The 19,085-nt window shown below is 39.9% G+C and overlaps 1 protein-coding gene, 2 long non-coding RNA genes and 1 pseudogene across 3 annotated transcripts; 2 read left to right on the top strand and 2 right to left on the bottom strand.

Moving 5' to 3' along the window:
- Nucleotides 1-30: 30 nt before the first annotated feature.
- LOC148920706 (uncharacterized) lies at nt 31-2,302 on the top strand. The gene is made up of 4 exons (XR_016123255.1): nt 31-121; nt 1,065-1,214; nt 1,304-1,501; nt 1,624-2,302. It is a non-coding gene; the product is annotated as an uncharacterized LOC148920706 (long non-coding RNA).
- A 30-nt stretch (nt 2,303-2,332) lies between these two features.
- LOC148920705 (uncharacterized) lies at nt 2,333-3,028 on the top strand. Its single transcript, XR_016123256.1, has 4 exons — nt 2,333-2,472; nt 2,599-2,683; nt 2,792-2,887; nt 2,972-3,028. It is a non-coding gene; the product is annotated as an uncharacterized LOC148920705 (long non-coding RNA).
- A 3,812-nt stretch (nt 3,029-6,840) lies between these two features.
- On the bottom strand, nt 6,841-7,437 carry LOC148920704 (uncharacterized). Its single transcript, XM_089044135.1, has one exon. It carries the CDS (start codon nt 7,435-7,437, stop codon nt 6,841-6,843), a length of 597 nt encoding a protein of 198 aa, XP_088900261.1.
- A 3,160-nt stretch (nt 7,438-10,597) lies between these two features.
- LOC148920703 (uncharacterized) lies at nt 10,598-13,228 on the bottom strand (annotated as a pseudogene).
- Nucleotides 13,229-19,085: the final 5,857 nt, after the last annotated feature.

The raw sequence follows: 19,085 nt of genomic DNA, 5'->3' as shown, positions 1-19,085 counted from the left end.
AGATTGCCACGAGTGAAAGGGCCCAAAAAGCGAAAACAAAAAATCTGAAAAGCAAGTAAAGACAACGGCAACTGGTAGACCAAGAGAGTACCACCTGAAGGGTTTTGCCTTTGCACTTCAAGTGAGCACATTTCGATTCCTGTTGAAGTTAAATATCATTTGTTTACAGTAATGGGTTCTAAAACAGTAATGGGGGAGAGAGAGAGAGAGAGAGAGAGAGAGAGAGATTGAGAGCTGCATTGGAGGAGCTAAAACATCATTTGTTCATGTTTATTTTCTGTAATTATTACTTATTTGGGGGATTGATTGGTTTAGTTGTTGAAGGATGAAGACGAATAAAAGGAACTCTGTCCACTGTTATTGTTTTTTGACAGATTCTTTTGACTAATGATATTGTGTTTGTGTGTGTGTGTTGGTAGATATTTTGTGTGAGAGAGACAAAGAGAGCGAGAGAGAGAGAGAGAGAGAGCAAATTGGGTGGCTGTTCTGGCTGTGGTATTTAAAAAAAGAATTCTACAAACAAATAAAATAATTTGCAAAGTTAAAAAATTGATGGGAAAGGGGAGAAACATTCAAGGGAGGGGGTCAGGGGTAGAAGGGAATTCAAGAATAGAAAATGGACAGAAGGTTTTATTTTATTTAATTAGTAATATTATTCTGTTTTTGCTGAATATTATATCATTAATATTGATGATGAGCCCCGTGTTTTTCTATCAACAACCCTAAGTTAACACTAATTACCTCATTATAGAAATAAGTTGTCAGAAAAACAAGTTTACATTTTCACCCCTTTATGTAAGTGGGGGATATTGGATATTAGGAAATAATCTTTTTCCTGATTTGTGTTGAATGCTCTTAGACTAATGACTAATGTGGCCCGAACCACTTTTAGCCTCTATGCATCTCTAGATGGCTGTATTTCTTTTAACTTTTGTCAATCATAGGGCAAGGTTTAGACTGCAATTAATACATGCTAATTATTTCTCTTTATTGTATTCTTGGCTTTTCATGCCCTATTTAAGGTTATAGCATGTGATCTCTAAGGCTTTTCTTCCTCAAACCAGATTTGGGCTTATGAGGTATTTCCAGCGTTGGCTGCACTACATTTGGTGGTGCACGAACATAATGCCTACATCCCTCGTATACTACATTGGAGGAGCAACACTTTGCCACGTTTTTATGAGCTCATTAGCCAAGTCTTCGAAAACCGTGAGGTTAGTTCAGTTTGTAATGATAATCTTAGGCATATGAAAATATAATTTTATAAGTTTACTGATATTTCTATTGTCTGCGTAAATTGCAGGTTGATGTGCAACTTATCCGGCCATCTGTAATTGACAAGTAGCAGCCGTATTGGACTTGGGGTGACAGTGTTGACAACAATGAAGAACTTGTTGAGTTGGTTGGCGATGACGCTGAACAAAAAACCAGCACGTCTGCCTCTGTAGAAGAAAAAGATGAGGACATTGAAGAAACTGCTAGCCTTCCGTCGTCTTCTAGGGCAAGCATTACCTATTTTCCAATATTCCAATATATATGTCATAATACAATAGGAAATTAACTGCTGTTTTGTTCCGATATATTTTGGAAATATTGTAACACTTGCATTATAACTGAATGCAGGGTAAAATGGCGTCCACTGAGTTACGCACTTTGAAGCGTGACTTTGAAAGGATGAAGGATGAATTCGCCAAAGTTGCCAGTTCAAATCGAGCGCTTCGCAACAGAGTGCATGAGTTGGAAGAAATGGTACGGAGGGAGTCATCCAAAGTTGAAAGAAATAACAAGTGTGTGGAGGATTTGCGCAACACAGTGGCATCAATGGAGCATTATTTTAAGCTGGAGCTAGAGCAGCTGCGAAAATAGTTTATCGGTGGGGTGAAAGAAGCTGGGGAAGGACATGAGGACCTCGGTACTCCTCATATGAATGAAGGAGGTGACAATGAATTGTCGCCATTACATGACAATGTCACTCCGCCCACAAAATCGGCAGCAATGGCAACACAAGTCCCCAGGGATGGAGCCGAACCTTCGCAGCCATGGTCACTCCAGTTCCTGACTTACAAGTGCATGAAGCAGCTGCGCATGCACAATCCGAGAAGCTGCCTACCCCGGAAGATGTGGCGGGGTGTGAAATCTGCCAAAGACTTATGTTTTTGTTAGAAGATTGGAAAATAGCTGACAGAGTGCCATCGGGAGGTCCGATAAATCCTCCAAGTATACCTACAATTAGTATGGCTGCTGATGAAGAAGGTAGTTTGAGTGTTGAAAAAAAAGAAGTGGAAGGTAAAGGCTGTAGAGAAGCGCCCAGGACATTATTAAGTCCATTTACTGATCCTTTGAGGAAGAAGAGGACAATGAGTATGTCGGATGCGACTGCAACCCCACCATGTTTTGATCCATCAAAATCGCTGCCCATTGAAGATGTGAAGGCAGTAATAGATTTTTGCACTGCTGGAAAAACGATATCAGGTTCGGATTCTTGACCTTTGAAATCCAATTGTCATCCTATTAATATGCATGTGTATATTTGTCATGAACAAAGTCAGATTTATGAGATGAGTACAAACGTAACCGTTCCAAGTTTGCCTTTTCTAGTGTGCAGGTGCAGCTTGAAGCATTTTCAGTGGGCGCTGATTTTTTCTACAAACTCATCGATGAAACGGCATGGATTAGCTCAAGGGTAAGAATACACAAATCTCTACTTTATTATGATCATTCAATTGTTTTCTCACCTTTTTTAAGTGTACAATTGTCTGAAAATGTGCTGATATTATATGTCAACTGTCAGCACCTAGAAATGGCAACCTTTCTTATCCGGAAACGGCAACTCTCTCATCCGTTGCTATTTGGAACCGACTGGACAACGGCAGATTATGCCTTGCAGGTACACTTTTTACCATGTTACATTCACTGCTTCATTTGCTTTCCCTCATCATTATGTCATATGGTTTCATTTCAATGTCTGCAGTAATTTCTAGAGCCGTTAAAAGCGACTGGCAAGACACATGGATCGAAGAAGGCAGCACTTCAAACACAGTGACCTTCCAGCCAACAAGGTGAAGAATGTACATCACTTTGTGCACGGTACGTGGCAACACGGGTATGCCCAAGCTTGGAAAAAAGTCCGCAAAGTGTATTTTCCATATAATCTTCGAGAGTCCCATTGGGTTGCAATCGAAATTGATTTCGTCCGACATACTGCAATGTATGGCTCATATGTTAAATATACCAAATCTTTGAAGCTGGTTACATACGCAACCTGTTAGCGATACGCTTGCACGAGTGCTGTACAATATGAAGTTTTATGAAGATTCTGAGGTTGAAGAGGTGAAGCAAAAGAGGCTGCAGATGTCGAGGTTTACGCCTTTCTCAGTTTGCATCATTGGAGGTGTGCCACAACAACGAGATGGGTAAGAATTGTGAATTTAGTTCATTTTTTCAAAATTTTACATAAATGCAGTTGTAATTTCCCAACTTATTGGCCTCACAGTACGTCTTGCGGAATCATGACCGTTCAATTCATCGAGCATCTCAGTGCTGGGCTTTCGGTGCATAAAATTGACCCGTCGAAGATCAAATATTACCGACTGAAGCTTGCAATAGAGGGGTTAAGGGGGGAGGCATATTTATGAGGTAAATGTCTTCATGTGTGTGAATTGACCTCAATGACGACTTATGACTTGGGAATTCACTTCGCTCATTATTTATGTCAGGAACTCCTTCATATGAAGATGTACACGTGGAAGCTTTGCTGGGCCTACTTTGGCTCGTAATCCTGCCTTTTTGCTAGAGCTAGTTGGTATTGTTAGTATTGTGAGGTGTAATATTGTACAATCTAGAAGCAGTGGCTAATTGCCTTACATGGCACACACACTGTTTCGATTTTGAAGTTTAACTATTTTGGACACCTCCATATGTAAATATAGTTGCTGTTTATGGATGCTTTTGTAGTTGCTATTTATGGACGCTGTTATAGTTGCTGTTAATTCCGCATGCTTTTATAGTTGCTGGTTTTGGATGCTTTTTATAGTTGCTGTTAATGGATGCTTTTATAGTTGCTGGTTTTGGATGCTTTTTATAGTTGCTGTTTATGGATGCTTAAGAATGGTTCATTCTCTGACTTGATCGTAATACTTCAGGTCTGTTTTCATACTTTTTACTCTGCGTTGCTAGTGGAACTCGCACAACATTTGTATTTCGTGTTATTTGTGTATGAGTTTTTAAATTTTGTTATGCATTTGGTCAACTAGGGTTTTTATGAGTTTGTTTATTTATTTAGGAGCTTGTGTCTTGTTGCTGAAAAAATTGATGGATTTGTGTTTAGGAGCTTGTGTTGCTTGCTCATTCATTATGAGCTACAGAACCAACCTGTATTCAGCTTGCATTGGCATAAGAAAACATGAGGGGTATTTGCTTTGAAGTCTGTGATGTGGTTCTTCATGCTGATGTCATCCACAGAGGAGGTGGTCAGGTCATTCCCACTGCTAGGACACTCATCTATGCCTCCCACTCACTGCCAAGCCAAGCCTCCTTGAACCTGTATATCTTGTTGAAATCCAAGCTCCAGAGCAGACTGTTAGTGGTATCTACGGTGTTCTTAATCGAAACGTGGGCACGTGTTTGAAATGCAGAGGCCTGGTACTCCACTGTACAATATGAAGGCATACCTACCCGTCATTGAATGTTTTGGGTTCTCTGGTCAATGAGGGCTTCGACTTCAGGGCAGCCTTCCCACAATGTGTCTTTGATCATTGGTAGATGATGATGTTTGATCCATTGGAAGCTGGATCCCAGGCTTCAGAACTTGTGATAGATATCCGTAAGAGGAAGGGTTTGAGGAGAAACTTTGAGTAATTTCTTTGATTACATCCAACAATTGGATGACTGAGTTTGTTTGAGACAGTAGTTCCATTGCAGTGCCTATTTTTGGTTTTCAGTTATTTGTTTTTGTTTAATGCTTGTACCAACCCTGTTGTTGTAGTCACCATCCTCTATTTTCTTTGTTACTTTGCTTGTTTTCTTTTGGCTTGTCATATCTGTGTGCAAGATAGCTGCATTTGGCACTATGAACAGACTCGGTGGCAGTTACAAATTAACAGAGGTCTTAATTCTGGAACTCCTATTCATAAACTCTATCTATGTGTGTCATATGTGTGTGCCAGTTGTTTTTGCAGGTCCGTCTCAACCAAGTGTTGATTGCAATATTCTAAAGAAGATGACCATACACTGTTATTTGATATAGGCATACGTATGAGATGGCTTAGCTTGAATTGGTTTGGTTGTTCCAAGTTGTATGTACACAATCTCAGAGTCAGTACCGAGTTGGTTTACATTTCATGTATTTCTCCGTGGTTTTTTCCCCCAATATTATGATTATGGAGATGAAGTAAATATTAATGTGGACTTTATAGCATGTTTAGTTTCTTTTCTGGCCTTAATTCTGTGAGAGATGCCCTTATAATGTCAAACAAACGGTTTTGACATACATGTTTTGAAATAATTGAAATCACACCGTATTATTATTATTATTATTATTTTTGTTTCCTCCTCGGAGAAGAAGCAAAGTGGTTACAAATATGAAAGATTCGAATCAGTTTTCTTCTGTCAAATTCCGCATGGAGCTAGAGGTCTACGGTACCATCCGATGAGACTTGACAAAAAATTTGTATTTTTCTTCTTACATTTGTCATAGATAAGATTAAATGTAACCACTAATGAACTGATCCCTTTATTTGTTATTGTTTATTTATTCCAATTGTGTGTGCATCACATGGAAATCTTAGGATTTCTTTACATCAAACTGCCTCTTAAGAGTCATGAGAAGAAGAAGAGGAAGAAGAGAAAACAGAAGGACCTAGCTGGAGCTTACAAGTAATTAAACTAAAGTTCATTTAGTTAAAGTCAGGGGAAGAAAACATGTTTATGGCACCATTCCAAATTCACTGCCCCCTCGAATTGCACAATGCCAATTTGGTCTCCTTCGGCGACCCTAAAGCAGGCAAAACACTGGTGTTGGAAGGAGATGTAAAAGGGTTATTGTGCATTCCATTGGCCAAGCTTGAATGGATTTTCTTTTCTATTGTATTTGACCCTTCTTTTCAAGCATGCCAAAAATCATCCTGGTTTTGTAAGATGTGGTTTGAGCCCAATGAATTTACCCTGGCTCTTGCATTTTTGTACCCAATATTTCATAGCTGTCTTCTTTTGAAGGACGATTCATTGAGGGAGAGAATTACTTTCCTTTTGAATATGAATCGATGTGCAACTCCAACTATCATTTCAAAGGGAAACATCAATTCATGGTAATATAAGGATGGATAACAATTGTCCTGTCCGTGATATTTGAATTGAGGATTACTTTGAACGAAATGGAGACTGTTATTAGACCAAATGGCATTGACATATGATGTAATAGCAATATTAGGCCAATATACTTCACTGTAGAGGCAATATTAAAGCAATATAAGTACAATACCATAGGCACATGATCACAATATACTTCTCATATGGTGGCAATATACATACAATATGTATACAATACCAAGGCAATATTAAGCAATATACATCAATATGTATACAATACGAAGGCAATATTAAGCAATATACATACAATATGTATACAATACCAAGGCAATATTAAGCAATATACACGCAATATAACAGCAATATGAAGTGAATCTACATACAATACACACACATCCAAAAGTACGACTACATTTGACAGATGCAAACCAAATCGCCTCCGAACCTTAACAATCCTATTCCGCGAAGGAAAAACGAAGGCACCAAAAGATCCATGTACTCGGGTGAGATGAACTGCAGCAGCACTTACCCTTACTACAGGTCCATGAAAAGATCAATGTCTTTGTGCTTTCTCCTCGCTGCATGCACGAGGCTATGATGAGCCATTCCCTCAGCACCCATATTCAGCACCTGGACACCAGGTACATCAATTTCACTCCAATTGTAGTCTGGTGAGATGACCGACGCATAATCTCGGAACATTTCGAAGCCGTTGTTGAAACATTCAACCATTTCATGGTTATATTCTTCAGATTTGGTGAATTTTTCGACGGCATTTTTCTTTATCTCTTCCAATTTCAACTTCAACGACTCTAACTCTTTGCTCCGACTGTTTGCTTTTAAAGTTTGCTTCACTTCTCCAGCATATGCTTTGTTCAACTTGTTGGCCAAATTTCCCATAACTTGGCCATGAATATCACATTTAGTCTCCCACCAATCTGTTGCCTTAGACAAATATTGGAGGTCGTGCTTGACGGCTGAGATTTTGTCAAGCGGATCACTGCTCTCAGCCTCACTTCCAGATGAAGTGGGATCATGATTGGGAGTCGGAGGTGGAGATGGGAATGGCACATGCCATGGCTGGTCCCCCGGGTAACTGCCATGCTCGTTTGGAGGGCGTACATCCGACATCTTGAACTATTAATGGGGACAATTCACACCTGGCGACTGAATGTTTGCATTTGAGTACGACTCATTACCTTTCTGACGTTGAAGAAGTTGGCTAAGTTGCAATTATTGATAGGAAGGTTGAGTTATATGTAGGAATTGATATGAAGTACATTCGGTATTTAGGTGGTGCATTCAATTGATGGGATTGCAAAGTAGACCATTAACTCGTTGGCTGTAATTCACAGCAGTAGAGCATTACATTAACAACAATAAAATGGGCTGACAAACGGAAAAAAGCTAACCTTCATGGAAATTGGAAATTGTGGATTTGAACCCAAACTAGGACTATGTAAATAAGCATTTATTGCGAATTTCAGAAAAGAAAATTGGAACATAGCAAAATAGCAAATTAGCAAAAGTGCAAACTTGGAAAATGAGAAATAAGGAAACTTGGAAAATTGGAAATAGAACAAAAGGAAAATTGGAAATTTGGAAATTTGGAAATTTGGAAATTTGGAAAATTGGAAATACGAAAATACGAAAATATAAAAAAATGGAAGCTTGGAAATTTGGAAAAGTGGAAATAGGAAAAAAGGAAAATTAGAAACAGGAAACTAGGAAATAGGATAAAAGGACACTTGGAAATTTGGAAAAAGCCAAAAAGGACACTTCAAAAATTGGGTCATTGGAAAATAAAGACCCTTGGAAAATTGGAAAATTGGAAATTGAACAAAAGGAAACTTGGAAAATAGGAAAAAGGCAAAAAAGGAAACTCTGAAAACATGAAAATTCGAAAAAAGGAAAATTCGAAAAATCGAAATAGGAAATAGGAAAAAAGGACACTTGGAAAATAGGCAAATTCGCAAATTGGAAAATTGAAAATTGGATAATTGGAAAATTGGACTATTGGATAACTGGATAATTGGAAATTAGGAAATAAGGCAACTTTGAAAATAGTAAAATTGGAAATAGAACAAAAGGAAAGTTAGCAAATTGGAAAATTGGAAATAGGAAAAAAAGGAAACTTAGAAAATAGGGCAATTGGAAAAAAGCAAATTGGATAATTGGACAAAAACTGAAAATTGGATAAATGGAAATAGGAAACAGGGACACGTGGAAAATAGGCAAATTGGAAACGAATTGAAATTGTGGAAATGGGAAATAAAACAATTACCATATTGGACAATTTTATTTACTTTCTCAATTAGGCAAAGTAGGCAACTTATTTTAATTACATAATGGGAAAATAGGAACATTGAAAAGATTGGAAAACTGGAAATAGTATAAAAGGAAACTTGGGAAATTGCAAAATACGAAAATGGGAAATAGGAAAAATAGGCAAAAATAATGAAAAATTGGATGACACATGGAAAATAGGAAAATATGAAAAATGGAAACATGGAAACGAATTGAGATTGCTGAAATGAGAAATAAGACAATAACCATATTGGTCAATTTGAATGAGTTGGTCAATTAGCCAAATAGGCAAATCCCTTATTTGAATTACATAATGGGAAAATTACCAAGTTCGGAACATCCAAAATAGAAATATATTACAAAAAGTCATACAGTGAACTGGGTAATAACTCCCGCCCAATACTATCCCGCCTAAGACTCCCGCCAATCCCTCCCGCCAATTACTCCCCCTCATTCCTCCCGCCAATAACTCTCTCAGTTACTCCAGGTCATTAAAGGCTGCCTATATTAATCAACCTAGCTGTTTCAAATGAAAACTTCCATCACATTAACTGCAGCCATTACCTTCCCCACGGATTTCCCTCCCATCGCATTTAGACCCCTTTATTTCCAATTAAGTCGTACACCAGCCTACAATAAATATCGAAGACCATGGACCATAACCTCACACCAAACCAAACGCTTTCAATTACTGAAGGAGGGAAGATTGAAACAGAAGGCAAGTCACCCAATTCACTCACTGCAAACTTGGTCCATGGCATGCAGCAATGTCGAGGCAATACAATGTTTTGGAAAAATCTCCATGCAGACATAGTTTCAAAAATTGTGGAGGGCCAAGCTAGATGGGGTGTCATAAAAAACCGCACAATTCGCTCTCGTTATCATGCCCGCATGCATCTCCTACATATAAAGGCAATGAAAGGAAAAATTGAAATTGCCCCTGCCACTGCAATTATGGTATTCAAGGAATCAGAAGAAATGGCCAAGTTGAAGCAACAAGAAGTGGAAAGCGGATTCGAACTATTTCGTAAGTTTGCAAAAATAGTGGATCCGGCAGGAAACTGGGACAACATGACTGTGGCCGGGGTCATGAATTTCATGGGTCGTGGTCGCCGCACTTGAAGAGTATGCAACTTCGAATTTGTCAATAGCAGGGAAATGGAACTATGAGGTCGCCTCTTTTTGTATTATGTAACGATGGGGTGGCCTGTTGTTGTATTATGTTTTTTTGGTCGAATGTTGTTGTATTATGTAAGTTTGGAAATAGGATTTTATGGAATGATGATGCCTCTTTTTGTTTTTGTGCGTATACAGTTTATCGGTGTCCAGTTGAGTGGCGATATAGCAGCAATAACTATACAATAAACATGCGTATAATGGCAATATTATGTCAATAAGAGTGCAATAGAGTAGTGATAGGGTTACAATATGATCATATTACAGTACGTAGTCATCAGAATGTTTTTAAAATTATTTGGTCCAAAAAAATACAAAAATACAAAAAATAAAAGTAATTACAACCTGGAAAAAGGATGAATTATACATCCCTTAAAAGACATATGACCTACATTACAGACCTTCAAAATGAACTCTATATATATATAATGCATGCCTTGTAGCACCATCACATCCCCCCCCTAAATTATAGAAACATGACACCCCAAAACCTCATGCTCCTTCCTCTTTCAACCCCTAAATTATCCATTGGACATGAGCAATCTATTGGGGTTAACATTCGTAATGCTCCTTCAACAACGAGATGTAGTCAAACACATAGGACATTTCACCTTGTATTTGCCCCACATGTGGCCTATGCATCGGCCAAATTTGTAATCACAAAAGAAGGTATAGTCGGAGTATCACGGTAACTGTGTCATAAAGGAATTCAAAGAACTTGAATGTTTTGGATCCATTTGGAATTACATTCCAGGCCCTTTAATTTCGCACTAAAATTATAATAGCAATATGGAAGTAATACCAGTGCAATAAAAGTACAATATAATGGCAATCTGGACGCAATACAACATGCTGTAGCAATGCAACCCAAATTATGCAAATGTAAAAGAATTCCCATTCAACATAACACGAAACCCACCACAAATAAAAGTAAAGTTGACATGACCTACCAAAGCAACAGAAATCATATTGTCTAAGATACATTGCGCACTGGAATAGTGTTTTTACAGGTGCTTTTATTGTGGCCTGTGGAACCACACCTTGAGCACTTTCTTCTAATGGTGCCCTCTCCTTACGAGGGAATTCTTATCTTCTTTCGTCTACCTGGCATGACCCTTGCAATGGGAGGCAGCACAACTCGACTTCGAACATCTTCAGGAATATCCCACATTCCGTGAGGCTGTATCGGGTAGATGCTATCCAAATAAGCATCCATCCAGGTTTTCCGAGTGTAATACCAAGAAGCCTTTGAGTATACATTTACTTTCAAGAAGCGGCAAACTGCAACTACATGCTTGCAAGGTAGCTGCTCAAGCTGAAACTTTCTACAACTGCAAGTGTTGTTCGTCAAATCTACGAGGCCATCCATATGACCGTCCAAAACATTAAACTGTGCATTATTCACTTTAACCACATTCATCCTTGCAGCATCCTCCAACCTGTTCCTCAACTTCTTCTCTCCAAAATTGGGGCACAATGTTGTTGTGCACTTCAAAGCCAACTCACGACGTTCGGTGAACCATTTGACAAGGAGATTCATAATTTCCCCTATCAAATGAACCACTGGCAGCGTCCTTACAAACCTAAGGACTGAGTTGATTGACTCCGCAATATTTGTTGTCATTACATTGTAGCGGCGTCCATCCATGTGAGCTCTAGACCACTTATGTAACCCTGCCTCTTCAAGATATTGAGCAACATGTTCCTTTCGCTTGATCTTGCGAAAATGACAATCAAATTCAGCAATGGAATAAGATTTCGCAGCCTGCTCAAAGTGCATAAGTATTGGATCACGCTTTTTCAACTTGCAAGTGCGTTTCATGTTCCCCTTCATATGATAAAAGCATATGCCATGTTGCGCAGTTGGAAAAACTTTGTTCCACACATTCTGTATGCTAACATTTCGATCAGAAATAATAACAAGATTGGGACACTCACCAATGGCTTCATGAAGTTTAGTGAAAAACCAATGCCATGATGCATCCGTCTCCAAATCCCCGATCCCAAAAGCAAGAGGATATATATTTCGATTACCATCGAATGCATTTGCTACAAACATAACACCCTTGTACTTGGATTTTAAATGAGTGGCATCCACAGCTATCACTGGGCGCATGGAAGAACAAAACCCTCTAATACATGCGCCAACCGCCATAAATAAATACACAAAGTGATTGTTCTCATCAGTTTGGATGTGTGTTTTTGTGCCGGGATTCATACGCTCCAATTCATAGCAATAAGCTGGAAGAATATAATATGCCTCCTCCACTGATCCTCTAATGGACAATAAAGCTAACTCCCTTGCTTTCCAAGCTTTCGAATAATGGATTCTCAAACCAAAGTTGTGTTTCACATCTCTCATAATGTCACTTGGTGTGTATATTGTCCGAGAATCCTTCAACTTCCTTTTACATGAAGTGGCTACAAGTGCTGCGGTTGCTTGACGATGGTTGTCACTTATGAACCTCAAATCACATTCATGGACAATTGTACACCTCACAATCATGAAGCTGTATTCTCCAAATCTCGATGCTCGGACCCGCCATGGGCATGGACGTTGACAACAAACCACAAGCAACCTCTTTGTGCAGGAGAATTGCACCTTAAATTCGAAGTGGCCTCTTATTGCCGTCAACTGTAACTCCGTCAACAATGCTTTCTTACTAGAGAAAATTTGCCCAACTGTAATTTTCGGATTCCAATCACTTCGCGAACACCCGCTATCCAAATATGCTTTCCCATCATTTACACCGGCTTCATTGTACCGGTTCTGTTCACCTATTTGATTCCAATAATGTTCACGAATGGGTTCAGATTCTCCTCCTAAAGGCATTATTGGCAGTTGGGCAGATGTGTTCAAGCAGCCCAAAATAGGAGGGGCAGAGTACACTGACACTTCATTTCTTTCAGTACCATTATCACCACCATGCATGTCCTCCACCTCGCTAAAATCAATCATATCCATAAAATATGTCCCTACTTCACCTCCCACATCATTGCCATTTGTATTATTCCAACTTACTTCATTGCTTTCAACAATGGCAACTGAAGAACGACCCATCCGACTACTATTTGTCGTGATATTCATACTATCAACTACATCATTTGTGAGTCCTTTATCTTCTATACTCACGAGTAAGGGAGCTAGTTTTGAAGGTGTTACCTCAGAATTGTACTTCATAAAAAAATTGACATCATCATCATCCTCAATCTTTATGTGCTTCCACTCATTCGAGGCCACCAAAACTGAGAATTTTAAGCAAACCTTGTCTTCCCTGCTGTTTGTATTACCAATCTGATGCACACGGTCCAATAGTTCAGCAAATTTGATGGTCCGTGGAACTATTAAGCCTTTTGAGTCACCCCCTTCGTATTTGCACATCTTCTTCGAGGTGACCCATTTTTCATTGTAGCACACGAGAATAACAATTGTCTCCATTTCTGACCATGACAAAACAACAGTTCATTAACACAATATAACCACGATAACCATACAATATAACAGCAATATAACCACAATAACCGTACAATATAGCAGCAATATAACCACAATATAACAGCAATATAACAGCAATATAATGGCAATATAACAGCAACATAACAACAATACGACAGTAAAATAAGAGGAACACTGGTGTAACACATCAGAATCACACTATACAGATCTACTACATCAAATGGAAAATCCCAAGTTTCAAGATTCACATATCCAGACCAATCTAAGTGCAATTGGTACAAACCCAGATGAATCAGCATGGATATTCAACAAAACCTAACCCAAAGCAATTAAAGCCAAAACAAATTTAACACAAACCCAAACAATCAAAATGTAACCCATTTCACATAATCCCACTGATATTAAAAGAAAATAACCATCAACACTACCTTTTCGAGGTCGGCAATCCACTAGAGCTTCACGGTTGCAAGCGGCTATTCAGAAGACATACCTAAAGGTAGGGGTTCGCGATTCCAAACAGAGAGCAAGACCGAATATGGGGAGAAATAGACATAACGAATCTAGAGAGAGAAAGAGCTGCGGTATGAGAAAGAGAGCAAAGACAGAGACAGAGAGTTGTGCTACAGAGAGAGAGAGAGCCAAGAGAGACAGAGAGCTGCGATAAACATATACCAAAGAGAAAGAGAGCTGTGCCAGAGAGAGAGAGAGAGAGAGCTGCGTGAGCTAAGAGAGACCAAAATTTATGAACTTGTGATAAATTAGCAACAGGAGGACAATAATTTTATATTTATAGGTTATAGTTTTACAAAAATTGGGAAGGGGTGGTATTTTTAGTTAATATTAGCAAATGGGTGGTAGTGGGGGTCATTTCCCAATTTTTTTAGGCTTATTTATTGTAGTGCCTCTTGAAACTATAGTCAAATCTCACTTTAACTTATGAAAGTTAAAGTGACCCAGAGTACCCCATTAACCAAGATTTTGTGGCTCACTTTTCCTCCCACTATTAACTCTGTCAAAAATTGTATTAAAAATGATGATGTGACTCAAATAGGGTCTGTTCTTTTGTTAAAATATATGCCATGTAAGTGTCATATGTGAAAAATATAATAAAATATTTTATTTGAAAAAAAAATTATAAAATTACATTACTTCTCTCTTCCCTTCTCTCTTCTCTCCCCCTCTTTCTCTCTGTACCTGATTCCCTCCCCCAACCAACCCACTTAGGGTAGTCATCACACTCCCAACCCCTCCCCACTAGCTCCTCCCTTCCATCTACCCAGCTTCGCAGCCTAAAAATCCTCAAAACCACTCCTTCCCCAACGAAATCCACCTCCAAAATCTCAACTTCCTGTTGAAATTTTCTTGCCAACCAAACAGAACCCAAAAAATCCAAATATTTTCTAAACCATAAAACAAAAACAAAATTTAATTTATAAACAAAAAGAGCCCCCCAGCCCTCTTGGTTTTGATTTCTTGAATGGTTTTGGGTATTATCCTGCTTGATTTGTATGATGTTTGAATGGGTTTGCCTTTCGATTTGGGAATATGCTTTGCTACTTAAAATTCAAGCACATAATTTCAGTAATTAAAATTCAAACACAAGAATTTCTGTAATGACATGTGCTTTGCTGCTTTTCTTTACCATTAACGTTTACCTATTTGTTGGTGGGGGAGAAGGTCGAGACTCAGGTAGAGAGAAAGAAAGAGGGAGAGAGAAGAGAGAAGTAATGTATTTTTTTTTTTCTATTTGTTAAAATTCTAATTTTTATTTTTATATTTTTTTTACATGTGGCACTTAGGTGACACACATCAGCATTTTTAACCGAATTTTTAACAGAGTTAATAGTGGGGAGCAGAGTGAACCACTAAGCGTTAGTCGAGGGGGTATTCTGAGTCACTTTAACTTTCAGGAGGTAAAATGAGATTTGACTATAAATTCAAGGAGCACTACAGTAAATAAGCCAATTTCAGAGAACCCCTAAACCAATTTCAGAGAAACCACTTAACCTTAAACCAATTTAAAAGAAAACCCTAAACTCTAAACCAATTTCGAAGAAACCCCTAAACCAATTTCATAGAAACTCATAAACCTTAAACCAACTTTAGAGAAACCCCTAAATCCTAAGAAAATGATGATGAACAGTACCTTTTGGAGGTGAACGATGAAGTTGAGCTTGATGAATGCATTTGGTGGAGGAAGAGCATTGCGTCAGAGAGCGAGAGCAGCACGCGACAGAGAAAGAGTGAAGAAAGAGTGAGAGCTAAGAGACAGAGAGACAGAGTGAAGAGAGAGTGAGAGCTGAGCGACAGAGAGAGACGGAGCCAAGAGAGAGCTGAGAGAGAAAACTAAATTTCAGAAAAAAAATGTTATGTGTACAATAAGTGGACAATAAATATATATTTATAGGTGATATTTGCAAAATTTGTGGAGAAAGGCGGTGTTTATACCAAAATGAACAGCCAATGCGAATTGGACGCGTGGACAAGATTTGGTCTTTGGTAGCTTTCGGCACCTTGCTTCGGCACCCATCCTGCCCGATCCAACGATTAGGGCAACCTCCTCTCCTAGGACATGTGGCAAGCCCACAATCGATGTCTACAATCATACATCGAAATTCTACACAACTTGCACACCTCCCAAGGTCTATAAAAGAAGCACAATTCACCAAAATGGAGGTAATCAGAAGTCACGGCATACTGCCTATTGATCTGTAGTTCAACTTTACTAAATCTGTACTTACTTAAGCATCGGAGAGCCTTCGGCGGTACCACACCGGTGCCCTAGGTCTTACCGAGCGTTTGTTATCTTGCAGATCATGCACGGGAAGCGTGCGAACTATTTTTCTGCATCAACAGGCAGTATTTCCAGTTAAAATTAAAAAACTGGTGGCATTAAGTGCTATTTCCCTAAATTATACAATTAAAAAAATATATTATGTTAATATTAACGATTTTCTCAAGCTAATAATGTTGACTTTCTTTGGGAGAATTCCTACGCCGCTGGGAGGAAGCAAAGGCTTTTCACTTCAAGCCAATCAACGCAAAACTCCGAGACTCACGATTGAAAGCCCTGGGAAATAAGTCACCGATTTGGAAGGCTCGAGGCTTACAATCCACCGAAGAGTTAGATTCCGAGTATGTCCCTTCCAAGACTAGTTCCACATACCGTTCGGCAACGCCAACGAGGTACTCGAAGGCTAGGCCCGTAAGCCCCCAAAAACTTTTGGAAGACTACAGTTCCTAGGAAATCCGAGTCGAGATCCCGTGGTCGACTTCTCTTCCGAAATTCCAAGCGATGGAAAACGACCGAGTTCGCTCTCAAGAACCAGACTGTGGGAAAGCTTGGTCGGACCATTTACCGAACATATCAGCGATAACGGCAGGTTAGAGACATACAACCTCTCGTATACCATTCTACAGGGTGGAAGACCCCTTAACGCATCTTCACTCCTTCCAATCGGCAATAGGATGCAAGGGCTCGGTGTTGAAGGGCAATGCCTCGCTATTTCCATCCGCGCTTACAGGCGGCATATTGGTTCTTCCGATTGGAACCATAAGCGGTGGACTCCTTCGGACGAACAAAAACAGATTTTCCTCAATCACTTTATGATCCAAGCAGATCGTCAGTACTGGCCGATGATCCGTACGATTCGCAGAGAGAAGATGAGCCCTTAAGAGAATACGCTGCACACTTCATCCACGAATACTCGAGATGTCCGAAAGACGATAGGGCGCTTACGGCGCCTTCAAGAGTGGCCTTCGATCCTCACACTTTCGGCATGACGAATTGATGAAGCAAGTGGCAATTCACGCCAAGGTTGAATATTTCAACTCAAAGTCCGGGCCTTCGGCTCGGCAGGAGGAACCAGCCATGAATAGCTATCACGGGCAAGGATCACCGTACACCCCTAGAAGAACTAATGAACCATCGGCAGGACACAAACGGAAGGACGATTGTGATAATCGGCAGGGTGGCTCTAAGAAAGGACGAGGAAAATACGGTCGCAACGACCACCGTGCGCCACTGCAGAATCAAGACCGCGCTCGGGGTGGCTCTAAGAAAGGACGAGGAAAATACGGTCGCAAGTATTCACCTTGCTGAATACCACCGTCGAAGCCGTATTGATGAGCGAGCAAGAAATCATACCGAAGCCGACTCACAAAGCCCAATCGGCGGGATAATTGGGATACCAGCAAATTCTACCGATACCACGAGTATAAAGCCATAACACCAAGACCTGCATAAGTTTGAGGAAGATCGTCAAACGATCGATTCGGGAGGGGAAATTGTATCAAGATACATCGCCAAACCACGCATGCGCCGGTCCCGAATGCGAATCGCAGATAAACATGATCAGCACCATCGAAGCCCCACTCTGGCGCCTGACCATCTAAGCGATCGGTAAAGCAATATGTACGGGCTGTGCACTACCCTCAAGTCTTCGGCATAGACGTCGACCGACACCGCAAATTTTCAAAGGTAGGATGAGAGCCCATCACGTTTTTTGAAGAGGAGGAAGAAGGGATCCTTTACCCCCATGACGACCCGATGATCATTCGACTTGAAATCGCTGATTACGATGTTGGAAGGTTATTGATCGACACTGGAAGCTCGGTAAATGTAATTTTTTCTAATGCCTTCAGAGGATTGGGTGTAACAACCCGATCCTTAATTAATATTTAATTATTAATTTATTCCAATAAAATACCACTATACCCCTAGAATATTTTAATAGTATAAAAGTTGACTTTTTGACCGGGAAGGAATTTTGGGATTTCAGTTATACCATTGCGTAGACCGCAGCGAGATGAGTCCGTAAACACGTAGTGGACTCAAATTGGAGTTGTAAAGAAGGAGTTACAATTAAAAGAAGTTCAGTGGCATAACCGTAAATATTTTGAACTTCAGTTTATATAAACGCAGAAATTTCTGGATTCGGGGGCACGACCACCGACTTTGGGAGCTGTTTTCTCACTCGACCTCCGATTCAGGCAAGACCAGTGCCAAATGAACCATGAAACTTCCCTCTTCCAGCCCCAGCCCTTTACTGCCTCGATCCGTCGCCATAGTCACCGGAAACAGCCACGAAACAGCGGTGGGCGATTTTGACGTAACTTCCAACCTTTCGTTCTTCGTCGTCCGGCCACCAAATCGGACGAGTGAGGTATGGTTTTCAAGCTATTTTTCATGCTCTAGCTGCTGGTTGTGTAGGATTTCAGAGATTTCAATCGTAGATCATTCGATTGTTTAAGTTAGGTTTCAGCAGATTTTGGTCACTGTTTAGGCCACTTTCGGCCAGTTTTTGGGGTATGTCCAAGAACAAAAGTTATTCCAAATGGGGTATTTTACCTAAGTTAGGAGTTTGGGCCTGTGGTTTGGAGTTTTTCAGACTGCCAGGAATTGATAAAGCCACCGCGCTGCCGGCGCGTGGGCATATTGGTAGAGACTCGGTTCTAGAATGATCCTTGGGTCGTCACGAGCACGTAGGAATTAACAGATCTCAATTTGGTTAACGTTTGAACCCCGAACGGATCTCTTATATTGTGTGATTTCCGGGTTCAATAGTTTCGAACCGTTGGATCGTAACCATTTTCGAATATGGTAATCTAGACTTGGCTAGGATTGTATAGTGTTTGACGGATCATAAACGGAGTCCTGGATACTCCAGGAATGCCAACCTTAGAATCAGTTTACAGAAATGCGATTATAGATCAAGAATGTAACAAAGAACTATGTGTGGCTTGATACCTCGTAAAGGGTAGGAGCCTCTATTAGGCGAGCCACGAGTTAAGGGCTTAGGGTTTATGTTATCTGTGGCATTTTGGTCATTTATACCCA

Source organism: Prunus mume, linkage group LG1 (genome assembly GCF_029339155.1).
Source record: "Prunus mume cultivar Tortuosa linkage group LG1, ASM2933915v1, whole genome shotgun sequence".
NCBI classification, from domain to species: domain Eukaryota; kingdom Viridiplantae; phylum Streptophyta; class Magnoliopsida; order Rosales; family Rosaceae; genus Prunus; species Prunus mume.
This window is presented reverse-complemented; position numbering and strand designations above follow the sequence as displayed.